Consider the following 25022-nt stretch of genomic DNA (forward strand, 5'->3'; position numbering starts at 1 on the left):
CCACTCTCGGTGCCCGAAGGGCAAGGAGCTCTGGTTTGGCCAAGGTGCAGGAGAGAGGGAGCAGGCTGCTTAGGGGAAAGGAGGAGAACAGGAAATACACATGTATATTTGCACATTTAAAGTATCTCTGGGGAGATAGGGAGATCTGCATTGCACACTTTCTAGCTCCTTTTTAATTTTGAACCATGTCAGTGTATTAGGTGGTCAAACATTGGTTAAAACAAAAAAGGAGAGGATTCTTTAGAATTTTAGAATCAAGTGACAGAATCTTTGAAGCAGAACAGGAGAATTTCTGACCCCTGCTTGAATACTCCCAGCCCCCCAGGGACCCCTCCCTCCTGGTGCGTCAGGTTCAGCTGTGGATCAGTTCTGCCTAGAAAGACCTTGCTCACGCTGAGACCTCATGGGAGGGGACTGAGGGGAGAGGAAGGCAGGACTGGCACCCCAGGAGCTGGCCGTTGTGCTCAAGAAGGATCTGATCCTTCCAGCCCCAGGGGACGACTCCCTGTACTGATCTGCTCCCCAGGGCTGGCTCTGGGCCTCCACCAGGATCAAGCAGGTGTGACCTGGCCTGCTGAGAAGCAGTCTTGAGCTAGAGGAGGTGACCCCAGTGGATGCCGCCCCCCCACCCCCAGCGTGCCAGTTGGAGCAGTTCTTTCAAGTGTCAGCTGCCCAGCCGGAAGAAGAAAGTGCCCCATGAGGGGACTTCAGAAGCCCAGAGGAGACCTTAGGAGAGAGTGACAGGTGGGAGGAAGCAGGAAGGGCTGCCGGCCAGTCTTCAGGCCTCTCAGAGTTCAATTGCCAGGTCTGACTCCCCAGCGTCTGACCTCGGAGTCCCCCTGGATGGCTACTGGCACCTTCCCCTCCGCCCAGTCCAGCTTCTGGCTCTGTCCTCTTGTTCTTGTTCCGTGTCCCCCTTCTAGCAGGAAGTGAGCCCCTCCCCTGGTCACTCTGCACCCCTCTCATGGACTCATGGTTACCTCTGTACATTTCTGCCCCATCTTAAATGGCATGCTCACTCTGAGCCAGGCTCTGGGAAAAAGACGTGTCCAGCCTCCCTCTAAGGCCCATGTGCTCTGGGGAAGGAGAGGCTCTCTTGCTCGGCTTTTACCACACCCCATGCCCACTGAGGTCCCAGGAAGGGCAGACCTCAGCCACGTACCTTCAGCACCAGGCATGCAATGAACGGCCTGAGTGCTGAGGCTCGGAATGTATGTATGGGCCCAGGCCTCAGTGGGGCTTGGAGGCCACAGAGAATGGCAAATTCTGTCTGGCCTGCAGGGGGCTCCCAGACTGGGGAGGGTTGGGGTGGGGAAGGCAGGCAAAAGTGGACAGCACAGATGCTCAGGACTGTGGCAGGGGGGCCTGCCAATGCTGGGGGATCTTAAGCAGCCTGTACATGGGGGAGGCAAACCAAGGAAGGAAAGAGAAAGGGAGGCAAGAGCAGAAAGGTAAGTAGAGAAGAGGCTGTCGTGCTGGGAAGGCCTGGGCTGTCTCATGCAGCACAAGCTGAGGTGACTGTCCCACACAGCAGCTGGGAGGTGTGAGCAGGGCCCACGTCCTGCAGGGCCTTAGTGCTAGTTGGGGCAGTGGGATCACCGAGGGAGCAAGGGGAGTGGTGGGAAGGGCTCTGAGGGGGGAGTCCCATCACCGGGCCGAGTTTTACACTGGGGGCTCAGTGAAGAATGAGAGGGCTGTGACCTGTGCTGGCCAGTCCACAGCTACTGGGCTAGGATTTTATTAAGTGGGAGACCCTGGACAAGTTTCTTAACCTCGCTATACCTCAGTTTTCCCAACTGCAAGATGGGATGATAACATTACCTATATCATAGGGCTACTGGGAGGGTGAAGTGAGTTAACAGAGTCCAGCCTGTGGGAACTCTAGTAGCCACTAGAACAAGTATCAAGTCCGAGGAGCAAGGATGGCGCGTCCAAGCTCTTCCTCTTCTGCGGCAGCCGTTAGCCACGTCTCCCTTCCCCCGGCCCCCCAACAGAGGCAGCCCTTACCTTGTGCAGCCAATGGAGGTTCATCTGCTGCCCCACAGCGATGTGACATAGTGCCAGGACCTGAAGAGGGGGCCCCGAGGGGGACAGTCAGGGCCCATGTGTGACCCAAAGGTTTCTATGAGTTCCCAGACACCCTGCCGCCTGCTGCCACTCTGAGCCTGGCTCGGAACCATCTACCGACCCTCCCTGTAGGCTTGGGAGTGCCCAGCTTAGCCCAAGCCTGGCCACCTCCCAGATTATTCTAGGTCTCTAGGCTCTTCCTCCTCTACAATTTCTCCCTTGAGAGTTCACTGGGCCCTGCTGCCTTTGGGGTCCCCAGTGAATGTTTTGGGAGTTCAAGGCCCCAGGATTCTGAAGCAGACTTGAGCCTAGTCCCCTGAGAGCTTCTAGTTCAGCCTGGGGACTGACCTGAGTCTGAGGGAGTAGACAATTGGGAGCAGGAACCAAAGCAGAAGCTTCTGGAAGAGACAGTCTGCAGTGGGCCCTAGCAGCAAGATGGCTCTCACTGGGTCAGGAGGGAAACATTCCAGGATGGGGCAAAAGCCAGATGACCTCCCACCTTGAGACCGAGCCCCAGCGGTGCAGGAGACTACAAGGCCCTGGGAAAAGCCAGCTCCCCCCTTAGACCAGGGTGGCTCACCCTCCCCCTGGGAGCAGGCCTGCCTGCCTTCCGGGCAGCTGCACGTACCAGGAGGCCCGCGATGTAGGTGAAGGCGGCAGCGGTGGTCACGAGGATGGGCACCGACCAGTCGCTCCAGTAGCCCATGCGGTTGTAGAGGTACCTGCCGGGAGGGGGAGGGGTCAGACTTGCACCAGGGAGCCAGGAGGTTCCCGGAGGTCCAGCGGGCCATCCACTCTCATGGCCAGGGTCAGCGACCAGGCTGGGACCGCTCCGTGACACCATCACAGTTTCTGTGCTCACCGGTCAGGCCAGTGAACACCCAGGCAGGCCCAGAGGCATAAAGAAGAAAACAACAATTCACCATCATTCTACTGCCCAGAAGGAACAATCACCAAGACTCTGTAGACTTCTCTTCCATGGGTTTCCCCTGATTTTATATATTTGTAAAACAGCAAAGCCAGGACCCTGTCATGCCTAGCACATATGCTCAGCTTGGGTTTTGGAGGGAGGTGCGAGGGTTCCAATCCCCCCTCTGCCTCTCACTGCAGGACTCTGCAGGGTTCCTTGGGGACAGGCTTCCCCAAGGTGAAGATGCCACTGACTGTGACACTGATCTCAATTTCAATGTGAGAATATTAAAATTTGGGGGTCCTAGGATTGCTCAGATACCATCATCCCTGACTTCTTGGAGCCTTTGTTTCTTCTTCTATAGGATGTAGAGAACAAAGTGCCCTTCACCAGGCTTCCTGAGCACGAAGTGAGGCAAGGCACGTGGTACGTACTCAATCAATTCTCTTCTCATTATTCACCCAAGAATTTACTGATGTCAGTAAAAACCCCGAGGAAGCGTGACTTTCGAACAGCCATGTGGTCTGCTGAATTAATGTGCCATATGTAGCCAACTTTCTACTAATGAAAACAGTTTCCAATGATTCAGTCTTATAAATGAACACACACACACAATTTTTTTTTTGCACTGTATTTTTTTTTTTAAAGATTTTTTTATTTTTATTTATTTGTCAGAGAGAGAGTGAGCGAGAGCGAGCATAGGCAGACAGAGTGGAAGGCAGAGTCAGAGGGAGAAGCAGGCTCCCTGCGGAGGGCAAGGAGCCCGATGTGGGACTCGATCCCAGGACGCTGGGATCATGACCTGAGCCGAAGGCAGCTGCTTAACCAACTGAGCCACCCAGGCGTCCCTTTTTTGCACTGTATTATTATGTTCTTACGATAGGCTCCTACAAATAGAATTATAGGGTCAAATGGAATTTCCTTTTTAAAGCTCCTGGTAGGTGCTGCTTAGTTGCTCTCCAGAAAGACTGAACCACCCGCATCCTCCCTGGAGCTGGGGACACTGAGGCTCAGAGAAGGCGCGATTCACTGAGGGTAATCAGAGAACGTGAGCCGGCACCAGTCAGTCTCTGGCTTGCTGCCATCTTGGGCCTGGGAGGGGACACCAGGAGGACATGCTGGGGGCACCTGCCTTCCCCGCCACCCCCCCCCCATCTTCAGATTCCAGAGGAAAACCTACTGCTTACACCACTGAGTGTACTCTTCTCACCATACAGCTGGAGAAACCGAGGCCCAAAGACGGGCAGGACCTGCTCCTTGGGAAGGACTCCTGAAAGAGGTTTTGGCGGCACTTGTCTCTTACTTTTGGCAGGGAGCCCTCCTGGAGAGCAACAGCCCACAGGGTCGCTCCCCGGCTCTCGACATCCCACCCTGACCACCTGCTTCTTGTTCACATCCTCTCACTGTGTGAATGATCCCCAGATACCGTCAAGACCTGGAGGGCCAGGCCAGGGTCTCCTGGATCCCAGCACTGACTCTAAGAAACCACAGTGGCATGTGAGGGAGCTGTGGGTCTCCAGGCCTTCCCTAAGTCCCAGGCAGGCCTTCCCCCTACAGTCTCCCCCTACACCCATCCTTTGCTTGAACTGCCCTGTAACAGGGCACTTACTTCCTGGGCAGAGTGAGGAACTTCTGTGGACAGTGTGACGCAAGTCCCTGTCCCAGATCTGCCCACATCTTGCTGTGGGACTCTGGAAAGTTTACTTAACCTCTCTAAGCTTCAGTCCCCTCAGACAGTCCCCAAACTGTTTTGGCACGAACTGGCTTTGCAGCTGCGGGTGAGTGCTGCCCTCTCAGGGCCTCAGTTTCCCCATCCATACATGACGGGGGTGGACCCAATGATCTCCCAGGCAGCAACCCTCCAGTTCAGAACTGTCCAGGGTCTGCCGTGGAGGGCCAGCAGGCAACGTTTCCAGCCATGCACTACACGGCCTATGCTCTGGATACCTGGGAGGATGAATAATTGATTGATGGCATTTAATAAAGGCCAGAGGCCACCTCTGGGACCCAGGCTTATCTTGCCAGGCTGCAGGGGGACAGCAGCACATCCTTTATTGTACTCATTAATGATAGGGCCACAGCCTCATGCCGTGCAGAGGAGAGTCGATCCCCAGACTCCATTAATGGCTCATTAATAGGATCAGCCCAGAATCCTAGCACCACAGACCATCAGAAGCTCAGAGCCCTAGAAATCCCACATTCTAACCTCATGGCCGCCTTCCAGCTAGAGCTCCGGCCTCCCAGGAAGCGGCCCTGAGGGTGACATGGATCTCTGAGCCCTCCCATGGCCATGGTCTCGTTCCAGCCTCAGAAAGACCTGATGAGGGACACCTGGGTGGCTCAGTGGGTTAAAGCCTCTGCCTTCGACTCAGGTCATGATCCCAGGGTCCTGGGATCGAGCCCCGCATCGGGCTCTCTGCTCAGCCGGGAGCCTGCTTCCTCCTCTCTCTCTCTCTCTCTCTCTGCCTGCCTCTCTGCCTACTTGAGATCTCTGTCTGTCAAATAAATAAATAAATAATCTTTAAGAAAAAAAAAAAAAAGAAAGACCTGATGAGGGGGTAGTTAATCCATCTCACGGAAGAAGAAACTGAGCTTAAGAGGGCCTTGGCTGGGCACCTGGGTGGCTCAGTGGGTTAAGCCGCTGCCTTCGGCTCAGGTCATGATCTCAGGGTCCTGGGATCGAGTCCCGCATCGGGCTCTCTGCTCATCGGGGAGCCTGCTTCCCTCTCTCTCTCTGCCTGCCTCTCTGTCTACTTGTGATTTCTGTCAAATAAATAACTAAAATCTTTAAAAATAAATAAATAAAATAAAATAAAAATAAAAGAGGGCCTCGGCTGAGTGTGCTCATGGTCACAATGAATGGAGTTTGAGCTGAATATCCAGCAGGAAGGTAAAGACAGCAGGGGATGGCAAGCAAGGTGGCCTGGCTTCTAAGCCCCATCTCTGCTCCCAGTACCTGCGTGACCTGGGGCCTTGGTTTCCACACCTATCTATGGGGGAGTGCCCCGCTAGAACCCAGGGAAACTGCTCCCCTGCTTGTGCCTTCCACTGTCTGACAAAGGTAGGCCATGGAAGGGGTGAGGAAGAAGCAGGTGCCCTTATGTATCTAGGTACGAGCCTCAGAAGGCCCTGCCCTTGGACCTGAGGCTCATGCCCATAAAGGACACTGAGCTATCCTGGAACCATAGCATCTGCCTGCCCAGCCCAAGGTCCTGCACAGGGATTTCAGATGCCTGGGATCTGGGATCATTTCCCCTGCTGAGGCCCTGGTCTTTTTCTGGGCCTTGGTGTTCTTATCTACAATGAGGTCCAGAGGCCCCAGACCCCGGCTGAGCCCTGCCCTAGTCTTCCGTTCTTATTTCCCATGAAAGCACACAAGGGAGGAAGCCGTGTTCTCCCCAGCTGGTCTCCGCTCCTGTAGACCTTTGTGCCTTCCAGAGGACTCTGTCCCCAAAAGCCACACAGAGAGCTCTGAGGGCCAGCCTGGGAGACAGGTTCAAACCAGAGCCCCCCAGTTCCAGCCCAAGGCCCTGGCACTGTGTCCCTGTCCTCCCTGTCCCCACTCACCAGTTGAATTCATCGTAGTCGTTGTGGGCCTCCCACCAGAAGTACAGCCAGGTGAGTGTGAGGCCAAAGGTGAAGGTGAGAAGCAGGAACCAGAGGCGCTCCCACTGGAAGACAGAGCAAGGAGAGGGTCAAATGAGGTCAGGGGCTGACCACCTAGAATGTTCCTCCTGGCTCCCCCTTTATGGCTACACTTGCCAGGCAGAGATTACTAGCCTCTTTGTCCTCATGGGGACCCGAGGCTCAGAGCAGGAAGCAACCTGCCCAATACCACAGCGCCCAAAGCCATAAAATGGTAGGGAGCTAGGATCAGAGTCAGGGGTCTGCCCCAGGAATCTTCTCTGCCCCTTCGGTTGAGGCTTTTCCAGGGAGCATTTCTGCCCATTCTGCCCATTTCCAGGAGCAGTATGCGCATTCTGGTGATGGCCCCCAGGAGCAAAGGCCATGTCTGCCCTAAGCCTTTGCACTGGCGTGGTCCTCTGCAGTCTGTGAGGTCACATCCCTCACCTTTCCTTCCCACATACACCTGCAGTGCAAGTGTTCCTTCCCACCTCTGTTCCATGCTCCCCATTGACGCACGGAGGCCCAGAGAAGTAAAGTGACTTGTCCTAGTCACACAGCAAGCCAGCAGAGACATAAAGACCAGTGCCCCGGTCTCTGGACTTGAAGCACAGGGTTCTGCCCCCCGTACCAGGTGCCGGCCCCTCGGACCTGGGCCATGTAGCTCCCCGTCTCCTGCAGGGATGGGGGTGAGGCCCCGACACTGCTGCTTCCGGAGAGGTCTGTAGGCACTTCCAGCTGGGCCCTCAGGTATACGCCTGCTTTCGTCTGTCCCCTTATCTCAGAAGCACAACCAGCTGGGAACATCCTGCTCTCCGGGAAACTGCTGAGGTCATCAGAACAATCCAGTAGCGGGTGACAGGAAGTCAGTGCAGAAGAGAAAGAACCAAGACCACTCCCACCTTGAGGGGCTGCAGGGCTCTGGTAGCCGAGGCATCTCTTGCCTGGCCACCACCCGGAACTCCTGTGGGCTCCCAGCGGCTCCTCTAGGCTTTTTTAACCCTTCTAGCCCAGAGGCATGGCTCTAGCCCTGGTATGACCTCTTGATGGCTCCTCACTGCTTATCCAAACAGGGAGGCCCCTCTGGGGGGTGTTCCACCTACCTCCCTAGCTGCATCCCCTTCCTCTACCGGTTCTCTCACCCTGGTTTACTAGCCTGACATTCCCATTCACCTTTCAAGTCAGCGCACATGTCAGTTCCTCTGTGAAGTCTTCCTGGATTCCACCTCCACCACCACACTGCTCCCTCCCGCGGCATCAGAGCCCCTGTCTTTAAACTCATGCCCTGTGCCCCACAATCTGCTCCTGGGACCAGATCTCCTGATCAACTGCAGGGTCTGCAAGGATACATGCCCTTATAATTTATGACTGCAGTAGGAACACGTACAAGAGGAGGGAAAGATCATTCACTGCCTAGGACACCTCCATCTTGTGCCACTAAGAGACACCACCATGGAGAGGCTGTGTGTACAGTGTCTGGAGCCAGACTTCTTGTCTCCCAAGCTGTATCAGCACAGGCATAACCTCTCCGTGCCTCAGTTTATTCGCGTGTGTGGCGAGGACAGTGAGAGTACATACGCCATGGGTCGATAGAGGATTAAATGAGATAATAGGAGCCAAGTGCTCAGAACCAGGCCCGCAAGCCGTCAGTGCTCCAGCAGCATCTTCAAGCACGCTCTACCTCCCAGGCATACAGGAAAGGCCCTGGAACCCAGAGGCGCTGTGACGCTCCACTCCCAGAACCCACTCCACGCCTCGCCCTGGGCAAGAGGGTCTGAGTTTGGGTGACAGTGAAAGCAGCTTCCTCCACTCACTGTCACATGCAGAGCTCAGGCTGCCTTGCTTTGCCCCACTTTACACATAAACAGAGCCATGGAGGTCATAGCTCCCTGAAAGTGGGGAGGTGGTGGCTTCTCAGACGGGTGAGAACTTGTGTCTGTCCCGCCCAGACAGAGAGCAGCACGAGCCCTGGCTCCAGGCCCATGAGGCTCAGCTTTGCTTAGGAATGGAGAAACCCCAAATGGGAGCAGGGCAAGCCGTGGGTCTTCCTGGAGCACCGGAACCCTGACAGCTACCCATGAACGGCTGGCATGCTTCCAGGGAACAGAGAAGGGCCAGGCTTCAGCCATGGGGGCTGAGGGCTATGGAGTGTCCCATCAGAGCCAGCACCCCAGCCTGGCAGGCCTAGCATCCCCTGGGCCTCGACTTCCTCAGAGTTCTTCTTGCTGCCTCCAGTCCTCATTTGCTCACAAATATGAATTCATTCGCCGCCGCCAACCCGCCCCCCGCCCCCAATTTCCTGCAGAGTGCAGCTGGCTGGTCCCAGGCCAGCTTAAACATTGGTCTTCCAAGACTGAGCCACCTCTGGTCATGCCCCAGCTCAAGAGTCTCACGGACTTCAGCTGTCCTCTGTGCCCGACCTGGGCCTTAGAGGCCACGCACCAAATAGCCCCCAGTTCCTCACACAGGCTCTCACAGGCATCATTCATGCTTCTGCCCAAGCCATATCCTCCATTTAGAAGGCAAGCCCTCTCTGGTTCACATGGCGACCTTCCTCCTCCCTGTAGCCTTCCCTGTCCCAGCAGGGAGAACCTCCTCTCCACAGAGTTTCCAGAACCATGGCCCCCATGTCTGTTTGGGCAGAGACCCTGCAGCTCTGTAGTTGCCTCTGTCGGTCTTCTCTGCTCCACCGTAAGTGCCTTCGAGATCTGGGTGGTCTTCACATTTCCAGGGTGGGGTGGGAGCGTAAGAAAGATTTGATAAGGAAACGATAGCTGAGAAAGACCCTTTCTCCCACTCCAGCATGAGGACTCCCACCCAGGAGAGGTTTCACGGGGGGCTAACCACCCATCCCCCACAGAGGGGCCCATGGGCTTCTGTGCAGCCCCAGCCACCAGCGGTGGGGGGGACATCTGTCCACAGAGATCGTCCACCTCAGCAAGGGCAAGGCTGCTGTACCTGTGGTCCATAGACAAGGTTCTGAGGGGGCTCTGGGTGAGGGGTGAGCCTCAGCCGATGATGGGTCCTATCCCAGGCAAGCAACCTGAATTCAGGGACCGTGGCAGGTTAGAGAACCCACTCCAGAGGCTGGGAAGGGGGCCTAGGGTGAGGTTCGATGCAGGACCCGGGGGCAATTCCAACAGATGGCCAGGGAGACCACAGAGGTTGGGGGGCCCACAGCAGACAGGAGCCCTCTGCACTCAGGACCACTGTCCCACTTGGCCATATCCTGACAGCAGGGCAGGGAGGACGGAGCAAGACTGAGGAACTGCCCTGCCCTGGGCCTGGACAGGGTCCCGGATGAGAAAACTTGAGATGGCAGGTGGGTGAGACACCCAGGGTACGGAGGAGATGGGGGCCAGGCCTAAGCAACAAGGAGCTAGGAACCCCATTACCAGAACCAGGCATGAGCTGGGGGTGGGGGCCACCTAGAGATGAAAATCTTGGGAGCTGGGAGGTGGGGGCTCCAAGGCCACAAGGAGCCCATAGATGGGGATGGAGAGGCCCAATCCCAGTGGGGAGGTAGCAGGTCACTGTAAGAACAATCAGAGGAAAAATCTGGATGGTAGGGGCTGGAAGAAAGGGGAAGGGAAGGCCAGGAACTGGCGGAGGAAGAGGCGGGCAGCAGCTCCACCAACAAAGGGGCTCCAGACAGCAGCACAGATCCCTTGTTGGGGCTACGACAGGAGAGAGGCCTGGGCCTCCTCCCGGGAGGAGCGCGCTCCAGGGTCACGGCCAGCTGTGAGGGATGGTGGACCTGCTGGCCCTCCCTCACCTCTCCCAGTCTGCACAGGGCTTAGGGGTCTCTATCTGTGGGTTTTTATCCCCATCCAAGAGCAAATGAAGACCCCAAGCCTCGGAGAAGGGCCAATACATACAGCTGAGCGAGCAGTGGACCCCATCACTAAGAAGGGGCACTCATGATGCTTACCATCAGTATGTATTTTTATCATGGCCCTTTCCCAGCAGACCCTGGACATGGCCCTGCAGGAGGGCAGCCGTTTGCTAATTTCACCAAGGCTCAAATACGCATGAGTAGAGGGGAGTCAGAGGTTGAGCGACATACCCAAGGTCACCTAGTAGGGGAAGCTGGAGGTGGGATTGAACCCAGGCATCCTGATGGAGGCAGTCCTCTGCGGGTCCCCTTTGAGAGCCAGCCCTGCACAGCTCTCCCCCCAAACCCACCCTTGCCAGCTGGGACTGTTGCCTGGTATAGTTGCCCAGTGTGGGTCACTGCGATTCCTCGCTCCTCTCTCCCTGGGCTCCACACTGGGCCAAAACTCCTTCTCCTTCAGGGAGCGCCCCCATCCCTCCAGCCCTTGAAGACCTTTTCCTGAGCAATTCTGCACAGGCTCTCGGTACCCACCAACTTGGCCTTCAATCCTATTCTGAAATCTGGAGATGAAAAGAGCCTGGGCTCGGGAGGCAGATGGACCAGTCTCTGCCTCTTGGACAAGTGAACCCCTCTGGGCCTCAGTTTCTTCATCTGCAAAATGGGAAAATAACCCCCTACCTTGCAGGACTGATATTGAGTATATGTCAGTGGCACAGGGGAGGTACATAAAAGGGCACCATTCCCTGGGCTGTGGACTCCTTTAGGGCAGGGATGGCTGAACTAGGTCTGTGTGACCTGGGCCCACAGAGCACAGGTGGCATTCGGACCTTGTGTAAAGAACAGAAGAGGGTGCCAGCATGACTGACCCAGAGAGGCTTTGGGCCAGTAGCGGACAAGGTCATCACCAACCCAGACGTAGCCTCAGGCTGAGGCCGCGGGCCTCCAGGAACCAAGGGAAGGAGGTCCTGTGATACGCAGCCGCCTTCCTTCAGAACCTTCTAGCCGCTGGAGCAGAACAAAGGTCAGGTAGTCCCTGAACTGACCGGGCACAAGGGGAAGAGGAGAGCAGCTGAGAAGGGGCCAGGCCCTGGCTGTGAGCTCACTAGGCTGCTCCATCCCTGAGCCAGCAGCAATGGGAGAGAGAACCACAGAGGCCCCAGCCCCAGAGGCCAGGGCATCCAGCCCCATGCCCCCTGCCTCATCTCCTCCCATGCTTGTCCCCCGCTCCCCTCCAAGAAGGCCAGTCCCTCCATCTCGCACCAAGCCACAGTGTGCCAATTTCCCAGAGGCCCCTTCTCCTCCTCGCTGTCTCCTGCTGATGGTCACGTCTTCTCCTCACCCCTCTCCGTGTCTGTCCCGCCCACCCCAGAGCCTTCTGCCTTCAGAGAAAAACGTGCCATGCTGAAAGAGCTTGTAAGCAGCAGGGTCTCACGTAGCCACAAAGCCTGGGCTGCAGCCACATCCCCTGCACAGGAAGTGTGGGCCCAGGCCCTGCAGCTTGCTGCTCACCTCAGGCCCCTGCTGGCCCCACGCTGCAGCCCCAAGCCAGGATGCACCCCCTCAACCACCCCCAACTCCCCATCACCCAGGGTCCAGAAGCCAGCCTTGGCTTGCCCACAGACTTCAGTGTCACAGGACGGCAGAGCCAGCACTGGGTGCTGGCCTCTTGTTTCCCAGCTGTCACCACCCACCCCCCTTTCCCTGGGCAGAGACTGCCTCTGAGCCTCCAGGAGAGGTGCCCGCCCTGTGTCTCTTCCTGCAGCTCCAAGGGTGGGTGCTCTCCCTCTGAACTGAACGTCCTTCCTTCAGAGACAGCAGCCGGATAGGGACACGCTGCCGCTGGGAGCCCAGCAACACTGGTTTCGGACCCCAGACTGGCCACCAGGAGAAGACATGCGTTTATTCTCTTGAGCACCAGCTGCCTGCACCGTAAAATGAGGACAGCTGGTTGGCAAGGTAGCACAGACCCGCAAGGACCTGCATGTCCCTGTGTCCCTCCCTGAGGTGCCACTGACCTCTGCCCCCTCCACGGCCTCCCTGAAGCTGGCTCTCCGATACCACACAGAACAAGTCCAGCCAAGGGGCAAGAAATATTGGGGTCAGATGACCAGGGGGTGGGGGGAATGCAAGCAAGAGCCACTGGACTGTACTTCTCAGCCCTCCTCCCCACAAGCCTCGGGGCTGTGTGCCACCAGCTTAGGATCAAGCCTCAGCTTCCTCCTCTGTTCATGGGGATGACATCACCTCCACGTCATGGGAGGGCTGCCAGGCCCGCATGTGATTACAGATGTAAGCTGTAAGTTGCCAAATCCATGGTTGTTCCTTTAATTATCATTTCACATCTGACAGCCCTTTAATTACGTGAAGACAGTGATCAAGACTACCACCCCCCCGCTACCCCCCCTGCCCTACACCAGATTTTTTCCGGCTGCTGAGGATAGCCAGTAGCTCACCTGCCCCCAGCCTAGGATGGGTGCCAGGGTCGGCAGGGTGCACGGATGCCCCGTGCCCACTCCCAGCCCCACAGTGCCAGCTGTGGGAGGACAGAGCCCTGCGTGAGCTCTTCACAGGGTGGGGGCAGGGTGCTCCTGAGACACCCCCGCCTGCTCCATCTCCTTTCATCCTCTCTTCTCTCAGCTCTGCAAAGCAGGCGCTAGAGCTGGAGGAAAGCAGGGCTTGGAGAGGGGAGGTGACTTGCCCAAGGCCACAAAGGGCAACCCTAAGAGTGAAGCCAGAATTCACACCCAGGTCTGAGTGCCTTCAGCATCTCCAACTATCCCAGAGCAATGGTAAGTAGGACAGGTAATTATCCTGTCTGACCAAGGAGGAAGTTGGCTCAGAGGGGTAAGGCCTGGCCCAAGTTCACCAAGTGAGTCATAGGCCAGGAACCCTGGAATTTCAGTTAGAAAAGTGTTCAGAGACCATTTCGCCTCATCCTCTACAGACCCCATTCTGAAATGGAGAAACTGAGACCTGAAGAAGGGGAATAGCCTGGAAGCAAGGACACAAGATCAAGACATGGTAAATCAGTACGGAAAGGATGGCGCATTTAACAGATGGTGTTGGGACCTCTGGACATCCATTTGTTAAAAATTTAGACCCCTACCTCACACTCCATACTAAACCAAATCCCAGCATCTGTGTCCTTGCCACCACTCTCTTCTAGTCACCCTAGACACACGTGCTGAGCCCTGCCTGCGCAGTGGGAGGTGAATGAGGTCTGGAATCCCATTGGAGCAACCCCCACAGATGACCGAGCAGACAGCAGGCAGCTCCAGCCCTAGGAACTGGTGTGGAGAATAGGACTGCTCAGGAGACAGCCAATTACAGGAGGGGGTACAGTCTGGAGGGCTTCCTGGAGGAGGAGATGCCTGCAATAAATTTGGAAGGAAAGGGCTTGCTGAGATGACAGGTCAGGGGGCCTGGATTGGGGCAGAGGGAGGGAGTAGAAGTATAATGGCGCAGAGCTCAGCAGCTTTTATTTGGGGGAACTGGCTTCCTTTCCTATGGGCATATAAAAGCTTTCTCTATGTCAGAGTATTTGCTTGCATCTATACTGTATATTTTCTCTTATTTGATCATTTTACTTTATTATTTTTTAAAAAAGATTTTATTTATTTATTTGACAGAGAGACAGCGAGAGAGGGAACACAAGCAGGGAGAGTGGGAGAAGGAGAAGCAAGCTTCTCACTGAGCAGGGAGCCCAATGCAGGGCTTGATCCCAGGACCCTGGGATCATGACCTGAATCAAAGGCACACACTTAACGACTGAGTCATCCAGGCACCCTGACTTTATTATGACTTTTGCATAAAAATTTAAATTTTGGGGGTGCCTGGGTGGCTCAGTCAGTTAAGTGTCTAACTTCAGCTCAGATCATGATCTCAGGGTCGGGGGATTGATCCCTGCATGGGGCTCCATGCTCAGTGGAGTCTGCTTGTCCCTCTGCCCCTCCTCCCCCACTTGTGCTCTCTCACAACACATGCACAACACATTAAATAAATAAAATTTATTATAGGTTTTGTCTTTGGTATTGTGTTTAAGAAAGGTAGCTCTGGGGTGCCTGGGTGGCTCAGTGGGTTAAGCCTCTGCCTTTAGCTCAGGTCATAGCCTCAGGGTCCTGGGATCGAGGCCCGCAGAGAGCCTACTTCCTCCTCTATCTCTGCTTGCTGCTCTGCCTCTCTCTCTGTGTCAAATAAATAAATAAAATCTTAAAAAAGAAAGAAAGAAAGAAAGGTAGCTTAAGTCTATATATCTGACTTGTATTTTATACTGGTAATTTCTTGGCTTCGTTGTTTACATTCAAATCTGTAATCTGCCCAGCTCTCTGTCCGCCTCTGTCTACGGCTCCACGTGGACGTATGCGTGCACGCCCAGAGAGAGGCTGGAAAGCCATTTCTCTCAAGTGTTAAGATTAGAATTCCTTCTACTTTACATCTTTCCAAGTCGTTTGAATTTCTTCAACAAATGTGTACTTCCTAAATAGAAAAGAGGAGTTTAAAAATAGAAAAAAAAGACAATTTAATCCATCTGGAATGTATTTGGGTGTGAGGTAAGAGGCAGGGATCTAATTTTACTTCCACCAAATGGATGCCTCAGCTGTCCCTGCACGGTCTGTGAAGTCTGGCATCATTTCCGTGCTCATGATGTGCGCGCGCTGCTTCTAGGCTTTCTAGTCTGTCCCAGAGCAGCCCGTTCCCCATGGGTGGGTGCTGCCTGGCTGAGCTCTGCACCCTGTGCCTCTGCCGGGGTCCCCACTCTGATTTCAGGTCCTCGGCACCACATGGCCCTGCAGAGCCAAGAGAGAGGTTGAGGGGTGCCTACCCATGGAGTCTGCCCTCTTGCAGGCTAGGTCTCGGGCATGCCAGCTCTCTTCCAGTCATCCTCCTGTTTCACCCATGCCACGTGCCAAATAGGAGGACTGATGTACCAGAAAAGCCTGGGAGATGTCAGGTGGGAAGGGTGTGGAAGGCCCTGGCAGGATTACTCTGGCCCTGACCCAGGAGATCTGGGGGGGAGTGGGTGGCCTGGGGAGGTTTATAGCATTAGGGCCAAAGCAGGGAAAGGGATTAGAGTCCCCACCCACAGCCAGCTCCTGACAGCCTAAGAGGCCGGATTGATTTTTCTGGGCTACCGAGAGCCAGGCAATTAGGCCTCTGACTGCCCTTGCTTCTGCTGGGGACTGCTGAGAGCGGCTCATTAGGCGGGACGATGGAACCAGGCCTGGCCTGCAGCATCCCGCCTCCCCGCACACACCAGCCCACAGGGAGATGGGAGTGGGAGGGCTGGGGGACCTGAGGAGGGGTTACCCCAGGCTCTTAGAGGGCCCTGCCAGGGTGGCAGAGTGCCAGGTGCCAGCGCCCCCTATCATCTCCCACCCTGCTTGGGCTCCCTAAGCAGACACTCAAGATGGTCACAGAATGTTAGCCGCTTCCCCTGGAGTGCACACGGCCATGCTGCCACACTGCCGGGCACCCCGGGCACTGGCCGGGGAGGAGCTGGGTGGAGTGTCGGGGTTCCTGAAGGCCAAGACGGGTGTGGCTTTATTGCTGCAATAAGGAGGATGACACAAGGTCTTATCCCCACTCTATTTGTTTTATTATATTATTATTATTTTTTTTTAAAGATTTTATTTATTTATTTGACAAGTAGGCTGAGATGCAGTCAGAGAAAGGAGGAAGCAGGCTCCCTGCAGAGAGCCTGATGTGGGGCTCGATCCCAGGACCCTGGGATCATGACCTGAGCTGAAGGCAGAGGCTTTAACCCACGGAGCCACCCAGGTGCCCCTATTTTATTTTTTTAAATCCCCATTTTAGGGATTTAGGGATCAGAAGGCACCCCTCTGACCTGCTGGGCGCCTTTTCGCCAAAGCACCAGAAAAGGGAACAGGGAAGTTTATAGGGTGAACACGCTTTCACCAAGGTTGGGACAGCGGTCTCCCTTGTACAAGATGTGAGGGAGCACTGGTACCCCCTTGGGGCATATGACTCTGCACCTCCATCTAACCCATAAGAAAGCTGAGGCCCAGAGAGGGTCTGACCTGGCCTAGAGTCCCACACTAAGTCGCTGATGGAAGCAGGGTGGAGTTCAGGCCACAGGTCCCTGGCCAGGGATGCCCAAGTACTTTCAGCTGACTGCAGTGACACCCTGGAGCCTATGGCAAAGGCGGCTTTATCCAGGGAGCCCACCTTGTATTCCCGAGTAGGACACACTCTCCCCTGGAGGTCCACCTGGTAGGGCTAGGACAAAGAGGTGGGGACCCAGCTGGGGAAGTCTCCACCCCGGGGGCTCCTGCACACTGCCAGCAGGGTCCAGTCTCTGCTCCCAGGGTGGCCTGGGAGGTCCCACAGTGAAACCCACACCCTCATCTGCCAACCACAGCCAGGAGCACCAGAAGGCAGTATGCACCTGTCTACAAGTGTATGCTCGTCCCCTCCCAGACCACCCAATCCCCAAGAGCTCATCAGAGGCCTTGTCCTGGGTGCAGTCAGCAGGACGGCAGGCCTGGTCCCTAACTGGCTTCCTCACTACTCTTCCACTCCCCAGCTCCGTCATCCTGAGGCTCTGCCCCAAGACCTGGGCCCTGCTCCCACAACACTGAGTCCTTTAGGACACACAGAAAGTCACAGTCTATGGGGGCAGCCCAGGCCGGAGGTGCTACAAGAGCTCAGGGAAGTGGGCCTGGTTCTTTTTATGTTTAAGGAGATAACTCTTAGAGGAGTAGACATTTGCCACGAGCCTCGCAAGGTAAAGAGAGAAGGGACACTGCAAGCGACAGGGCAGCCTGAGTACAGGCCCAGTGCCATGAAGAGGTGAGGCCATCCTGGGAGGGGTTGGGTATGGGGGGGAAATGATGGACTTCCCCCAGCAGGGGTCTTCCTGAGTGGCTGCAGGGGCTCTGGTCAAAGGAGCTAGGCCACTGGGGGTGGGGAGACTTTGTTGTGTCCTGGACTCAGAGGTGGGGACCACTCTCCCCTCCTGCCTCCCCCCACCTGCCCCGGGGAAACAGCATGCTTTCCCATTTCCATCTCTGGTCTCTGGAATAGCCTCACCCGGCTAGACTAGAAATCAGGCGATGGGAGGCATCACACAGGACTCCCTCAATCTCTTCCACAGATAGCTTTTTGATTACACCTTCCAAGCATCTCTAAAATCCCTCCCTTTGCCAGGAGCATGCTGCATATGCCTCCCCCAGGTGAGGCCTCAGCCCCGCTGTCTGGCTCCCTGCTCCTTTACCTCCCCTCCAGTGTCTCCGCGCACTCGCCACAACAGAACCAGACTGGTCCTCGCCCAGCCTGAGTCTAGCTGTGATCCCTCTGCCTGGGATGGGGAGCAGGCTCCCCAGCACAGCCTCAGGCTGCCACCACCTAGTGCCTAGCAACGACCTCCCTCCTCAGACAGAGCCACACGGAGGCCAGATTGCTCTCAGTTCCCAAGCACAAGAAGCTCTGGCACCCACAGCACCCCGTGCCTCGAACACTTCCCCATCTGGCTAGACAGGACTAACTGTCAGACAGCAGCTCAGGCCAGCTCTCCTGTCTGGGGTTTTCCTGGGCCTCAGCAGTGAGCACGCTGGGTGGCCTGGCTGTGTTGGTTCTTGTTGAGGAAATAGGAATTGGAATTGGTGCGTCCCAGACAAGATTGCTGGTGTGGAGCCCAAGGTGGGGGAGCACAGGCCTGGGGAGGCAAGCAGAGGGCCACACATGCCTGGCCTCCAACCCTGTGGCTTGAACAGATCACTTGTTCTTCCTGGAGCCCTCTCTGGGAGACAGAGGGGTCAAACGAGCTTAAAACAGCCTTCGAAAGGCAAATGCACTACAGAAATACAAGAGAGATGACAGCTGATGTCCGTCTCCTTCCTCATCTTGGGCTGGGAAGCTTCCCCAGGTGATTGACCTGAATGCCCCTCACTACATGAGAAGCTGGTTTGGACACTGTGCTGTCTCCCCCAGACACGCAGTCTTCACGGAGCCCTGGGGGACAGCCTGAGAACTGTCTTCTGTCCTACCCGGTCCTTAATTGGCAGTATTAGAGTAATGAGTCACAGACAACAACCAATTAATTATCTCCAGTTATAAAAAGCTTCACTTCCCCTTCCTAGCTGTCGAGTGAGCCAGCCTCCTGCTGCCGGCTCCTCCGCTCCCTAGGGGCTGGGGGCAGAAGAGGGCATTTCACCTCTCCCATTGGGTCCTCAGTTTCCTGTTCCCTTATGTGTCCAGTGTGTGTCCTGGGGCTGGGGGACAGTGAGAGCAAAGGCTCGGGAGAGGTGGGACTGCATAGGGCTGGGGGGACAGGAAGGAGACTGCCCCCATGGTCCATTCCAGTAGGGAGGGGCCCCTGTTCATCCCAGAACCTTGGAGGGCTCCCAGTCTGGCATTCAAGCCATGCCCACTCTTGCCCCACTTGTAGGGCTCCTGGTCCCATGCTCTTCCTCCCTTTGGCAACTTCCCAAATCCTCCTCCTGCCCCTCCTTTTTCCCCTTCTGGCAAGTTCTCACTTAATCACATACGCAAAACCTGCGTGTCCTCCCCTCCAGACTTCATCTTCCTGTGGTTCCTCTCATAAATCTATCCTGGACTCCAGGTGTGACGTGGCTTGAAGCCTCAAATTCTCCATCAGCATCACAGTAAAACCCACCCCACAGCAGAGAACAAACAGGGCAACTCATGTAAGCTCTTGCACCCCTGCATACAATAGGTACTCAATAAATGTTAACTGTTACTCTTGGGCTTTATTTCCCAGCCTGAGCAGGGCCATGATGAAAGGCTCCTGTGACTCACCACCAGTCTGTCACCCCATTTCACAGATGGGGATCAGAGAGGTCTGGCTTCACAGAATAAATTGATTCAGGGCTTGTCTGAGTTGGGAGGTGCTAGGGAGGCTCCCTCAAGAGGACTTGAGGGGAGGCAGTGCCTGGGCAGGGGGAGGAGAGGGGTCAGCAAGGTCTTCACCAAGGGAAGGGGGGGATGAGAAGAGGCATAGGCAAAGGTGGAGCCCCTGCCCCTTCTGGGGGCCTTTCCTCCACTGCCTTGGCAATGCCCCTTCACACCCAGCCTGTGCCCCCAGAGCTCACTCCCGGGCCTGTCAGTTCAGCAAAGCTTACGGAACACCTGCTCAGCCCCAGCCCCGACTCTGAAACACCGGGTCACTATTCCCCTCCCTGTGTCGGGCCAGAGAGCCCAGCCGGGCATCATGGTCTCCACCCGGGCATCTAAGGAGGGACTGGGAAGAAAGAGGATGGGAGAGAGAGAGAGAGAAAGGATGAGCAGCCTGAAGCTGGAACCCAGGAAGTGGGCGGGGAAGCGGAATGAGGTGGATGACAGGGAAGGAGGAGGAGGCTCATCTCAGCTGGGAGCTTCGGAGGGTCGCCTGAGGGGAGCTCACCCCAGTCGGCAGAGGCCCTGACACCCAGAGCTGCCACAAAACCTCCTCGCAGCCAAGCTGGCCTGGGGCCTCCTGTAGCCCCTCCCACACTTGCTCCATCCCTGGCACCCCAGGTGCTGGCATTTGCAGACACAGCCCGGCTTGGGCTCCCAGTCAGCTCAAAACCGGCCTCAGCCAACCACTTCCTCCACCCTGGGCCCCGTGCAGGCCGCAGCAAGGACCTATCACTTCCTGACTCTGAAGCCTGGATAGGCCTGCCCTGGGCCCACAGAGGGCTGCGAGATGTCCTGGGGGCTCTGCCTTCCCCCAGCAGCTACTCTGATGAGGACGACAGCCAAGTTGCTCACTGCTGGGGAGCTCAGCCGTCCTCCTCCCTACGCGTCACTGCCCCAGGTCCAGATCACAGCTCTGCCCCCTCACTGGCATCCCTGGCTTCTGCTTCCCTGTGCACAACGGTGGCGATGACACCTAGCTCCAGGGCTTGGTGGGAGAAGCGAGAGGGGCTGCATCAGAGCTCAGCACTGTACCCAGCACAGACACCTGGGGCCAGCCGCCCACTGAACTCCTGCCTTTCCTGACTCAGGGAGGACCTCCTGCTGGCCCCTGTCCCTGGGACCTGTCCAGTGGCCTGGAGCAGGCCCTTGCCTCTGTTTGGCATGTCCTCTTCTCTGGGCTGGGAGTGGGGACGTGGTAATGTCAGACTGTGTGCTCACCAGGTAGCACTTGCTTCTTACCCTTTGGGGACTGTGAACCCAGGCTCCTGACTCAGGCCAGGGCTTTGTTGGTCCCCAGCACAGGCAGAGAAGGAGGGCAGGAAGGTAGACTAGCTTCCCCATGCTCCCCCAATCCAGAGAGCACCCCCTCCCCAGTGATTCTTGGCTGCTGACCTCAGCTGGGTCACCCACACCGTTGGCCACTCCAGCCTGTTTCAAGGCTGGCTAAATTTGGACCCTGGGTTCTTTGTTTAGACAAGCAGCAGAGAGGAGGAGAGCTGTTTTCCAGGCAGCAAATCTTTTAGATAAATACTATTTATCTCCCTCCCTTCCCTCTTGAAGGAGTTGGGTTCCTTCAGGGAAGAAACTAGATCCGGAGGCTAACAGTGCCCCAGGGACGGAAGCGTCAGCTCAGCTGAGGGTCTGGCCTGGGGTGCCAGCTGCCAGCTCGGACAGGCCTGTGGCTCAGGTGATGGTGCCCTGGTGCCAGCCCATGGCCCCGCCAGCTCCCAGGTTCCAGGATGGCCTGGCCTACCTCCTCACCCTCCCCTCCAGCCACCCGCCTGCCCACCTGCCTAGCTGCCAGGAAGCTGAAAACTTCTGCTCACCTTGGCAGGGGGCTGGTGGGGGCGAGAGCCCTTCCTCTTGGAGTGTCCCTCCTAGGTGCGCCCCTTTCTGCCCAGACCTCAGGAGCAGCCCAGGTCCTGGGTGTCAGGGGAGAGTTCACTGGCTCCATCTGGGACAGGATGGCCTACTTCCCTGCCCGCCTAGTCAGGTAGATTCTGAAATGACCATGGGCCTATTTTAAAGAAGGAAAGATTGAAACCCAGAGAGGCATTGACTTGTCCGGAGTCCCATGGCAGAGTGACAGAGCTGAGAGCCTTCCCCCAGGCACTGCGGTGCCCCAGGTCCCCTGCCTGATCCCAGGGCAGCTTACCGGCGTGGTGTCATCGTGGGACCGCTGGTAGCGCTTCCAGCGGCAGCCGTAGATGCCCGTGAGGCAGGAGAGGCACAGCTGGGGCTCATAGTACTGGAGCGGCTGGTGTCTCACCATGCTCTTGCCTGCCGCCCCGGCGCCCGGCCCTCAGGCGCCCATGGAGGCCCCTGGCGGCTCCTGTGGGAGGAAGCACAGGCCTGTGAGGAAGGGGAGGTGCAGGGTCTTGGCACCAGACAGCCCAAATCGCTGCCACGCGGTTAGGTACCAGTCCCCGCCCAGGGCCCTGCCGTGAGGCCTATACAGCTGGAGGCCCGCACACTGGCAGCACCCCTGGGTTGGTCTCCCGCCCCTCACCCCAGACCCAGTCACTCCCAGCTGCACCTGCCCCGCACCTGTCTCTCCTTCCTGCGCCCAGAATGCCTTTCCCTTCGAGCTCCACAGGGCGCCATCATTCCCCTCCTCTCCTTAGGTCTTTGCTCAAATGTTCTTTCCTCAATCACGTTTTCCCAGGCCCCCTTCCTCGACCCCTTCCCAAAGCCCTCAGCCATCCTCAGCTTTATTTTCTCAGTCACGACCTCCGATGTACTTGGTCGAAAATAGGCCAGGCATGGAGTGACCCCGGTATGCCTCCTGTGGCAGGTGTTGTGTCCCGGAGCCGATGGATAACTGGACAAACTGAGGCTCGGGGAGAGAAAGGGACGGTGCCCGGCAAGCAGGCCAGTACCGGGCTGGGGCCAGTCCGAGAATCTGCTCTGGTCCACAGTGCTCACGGCTTTGGGTTCAGAGAATCCTGTTGTGGTTGCGGGAACAAGGAGAGTTGTCTTGAGGTTTGAGTCGCTGCCACCAGCAGCAACTGGCCCGGCCCTGCTTGGCACCCTGGAGATGCCTGCTGGGGGCTCTGCCACTCGAGGCTAGCCTCGGCCACATGGCCTCTGGCTCCGGTGCCTCAACACCCTGACGAGGGGCCTGGGGCTCAGAGAAGCCCAGTGATTTTCCCAAGGAGCCAGGACTCAACCCTGGGTCCGTGGGACTCCAGAGACTTGAGCCACATGGTATGTATGGGGTCCTGTCCTCGGTCTTGGGGACAATGTGAACAATGTGAATGCAACAGGCACACTGATGCCTTCAGGGCCCCACAGGGCCAGTGAGGGACAGACAAAGCCTCTCACTTGCACTAACTCTTCTAGTGACCTTGGGAAGAATTAGCTTTTTATCAAGATCAAATTCAGAAGCCAAAAAATTCACCCTTTTAAAGGGTACAATTCAGTATTTAGCATATTGTTTTTTGTGTAGTCACAAAGTTATACAACCATCACCACCAATTCCAAAGCATCTTCCTCATCCCAACAAAACAGCCAGACCCACTAGCACTCACCGCCCCTCCCCCTCTCCATAGCCCCTCTTCTTTTCCCCCAGACCATTAATGTACTTTCCGCATCTATGGATTTGCCATTTCTGGACTCCTCCTGTCATTGCAGTCATACAGTAGCAGCCCTTTGTGTCTGGCTTCGTTCATTTAATGGTTCTCGAGGCTCACCCTGTCGTAGCGGGAGTCAGTGCTGCCTTCCTCCTCAGGGGCTGCAGGACACTCAGTTGAACGGACAGACCATTTTACCCATTCATCGGCTGTGAGACCTCTAGGCTGTTACCACTTTCAAGCTGTCAGGAATAACACCGCTAATGAACAAGTTATCGTGTGAGCATGCTTTCCTCTCTTGCGTGCACATGCTTTGGAACAGAAGTGCCAGGTCATACGGCAACTTCATGTTTAACCTTCTGAAGAACGGCCAAGAGTCGTTTTCATAAAAACAGCAAAGCAGCGCACCATTTTACGTTCCCCACATATCGTTATTATCATCCCCATTCTCCAGATGGGAAATCTGAAGTGCAGAGAGGTTTAGCCATTTGCCAAAGGTCACACAGTAGAGCCTGTCAGTCTGGCTCCAGGGGCCTTGCTCTAACCTGGGAGTTGGTAAAATGTAACTCAGGCACCAGATCTGAGCGGTGGACTGTTTTTGTATAGCCTACATTCTAAGAGTGACTTTTCTCTATTTCTATAGTTCAGGGGCAAAAAAATAAAAAATAAAAAAAGAATCAAAACAAGAATATTTTGTGACACATGAAAATTATGGGAGAGTCAAGTTTCAGTGTCCATAAATAAAGCTTTATTGGCTGCGCCACATCATTCGTTTACATATTGTCTATGGCTGCTGCAACAGAAACTCTAGAGGGCAGTGGTTGTGACAGAGACTGAAGGGCCCACAAAGCCTAGAACTTACTGCCCAGCCCTTGATGGGGGCAGTCCGCTGACCCTGGCAGCCTCCGGGCTGGCCACAGTGGCTCATGAGCTGGTATTCTGGAGAGAAGAAAGGCAGGTTGTAGGCACTTAGCATTTTGCACGGAGGATCAGGATACACTTCCAGGAGGCAGCCAGCGGCTGAGGCCTGTCTCTAAGTGCCCCAGGGGCCTCACCAGAGGGGCAGGCTGGGCCTCAGGCCCACCCACTACTTCCACCTTGGCCTCACTCAGGGCCTCTACCTACCCTCATCCCCCCAACCCGCCCTCCACCAAATGCTCACCTCAGCACTGGGATTACAGCCTCAGCTTGGCAAAGGGGGTGGGGAATGCATTAGGGCTTTGCTGGGAATATCGACTGACTGACTCGGAGCCTCCTTATTGCTGGGAATTGTGTGATGTAGCCTCTGGGCCCGTGGCTCCCGGGGGAGGCCTGTGGACCACAGTGCAGCGGCCTGGGGCTCTGGGAGCCAAGACCAGCCCAGCACATAAGGGCAGTATGGATGGTGTGCGGCTGCAGTTTGGGGACTTAGGTCCCATGGGGTTGGGGACGGGGAGGGGCCATGGGGGGGTTGCTCTCAGCTCCGGAAGGAGTGTGTGTTCACAAATGTACTCCCACATTTGCAGCCTTGCAGAAGGGGTAGAAGGCCAAATCTTACCCCAAGACGAGGCCTCTACCGGTCAGATCAATCACATCTGTCTCACCTTTGCTCTGTGGCTGGGGCCTCCGGGATTCTTCCCTGATGCTTGGTTTCTCAATCTGTAAAATGGTTAATGGCCTTTGCCAGGACTCCTACAGGAGACCAGATTACAGGGGGGGGGAGTGCCAGGAAGGCAAATGGCTGCAGGGACCAAGGTACAGCAGGTACCATGATCAGGGCATTCCGTGAACAGGAGCCCACACCCAAGCTCCCCTGTTCTCAACTGCCTCTCCCAGGACTACCAGAGCCCAGCAATGATTCCCACATGTCCTCGGCCCTCCCCTGCCCCGCCCACCACACTGAGCCTTACAAGGCACAGGAATGGAAATTCCACTTCAGGTTAGGGAAGCAGAACTGCCTGCACTAGGCCTCAGCCTAGGGCTCAGCTGATCGTGGCTCTCAGAATCGCCTCCCCTCCCCGGCCCCGTAAGTGTTCACACTGTTCTTCATGGCTGGGGCATTCTGGGGAGGCAAGCCTCCTCTCTGTCCTCTGCATGTTCTCCTGGGACCTTTTCATCCACTCCCGGGGCTTCAGTTACCAGGTGTGGACAAGCCCAC

General features: G+C 56.3%; 1 protein-coding gene across 4 annotated transcripts in view; it reads right to left on the reverse strand.

The window, feature by feature from the left end:
* GDPD5 (glycerophosphodiester phosphodiesterase domain containing 5) overlaps positions 1–25022 on the reverse strand; it is an 83633-nt gene that overhangs the window by 20657 nt on the left and 37954 nt on the right. For 3 of the 4 annotated variants that reach the window (XM_013064336.2, XM_004768022.3, XM_013064335.2), the window contains 4 exons: positions 21469–21645; positions 6545–6648; positions 2696–2789; positions 2008–2067 (listed from right to left, as the gene is read on the reverse strand). In XM_013064336.2, coding sequence (XP_012919790.2) covers positions 2008–2067; positions 2696–2789; positions 6545–6648; positions 21469–21585 — 375 coding nt within the window. In that variant the 5' untranslated portion in view covers positions 21586–21645. Of the gene's footprint in view, positions 1–2007; positions 2068–2695; positions 2790–6544; positions 6649–21468; positions 21646–23005; positions 23128–25022 lie in introns of all 4 variants that reach the window. The other variant, XM_013064334.2, reaches the window with a different exon arrangement.

This window comes from Mustela putorius, unplaced genomic scaffold, assembly GCF_011764305.1.
Source record: "Mustela putorius furo isolate JIRA1106 unplaced genomic scaffold, ASM1176430v1.1 tig00003987_pilon_pilon_pilon, whole genome shotgun sequence".
Lineage (NCBI taxonomy): Eukaryota > Metazoa > Chordata > Mammalia > Carnivora > Mustelidae > Mustela > Mustela putorius.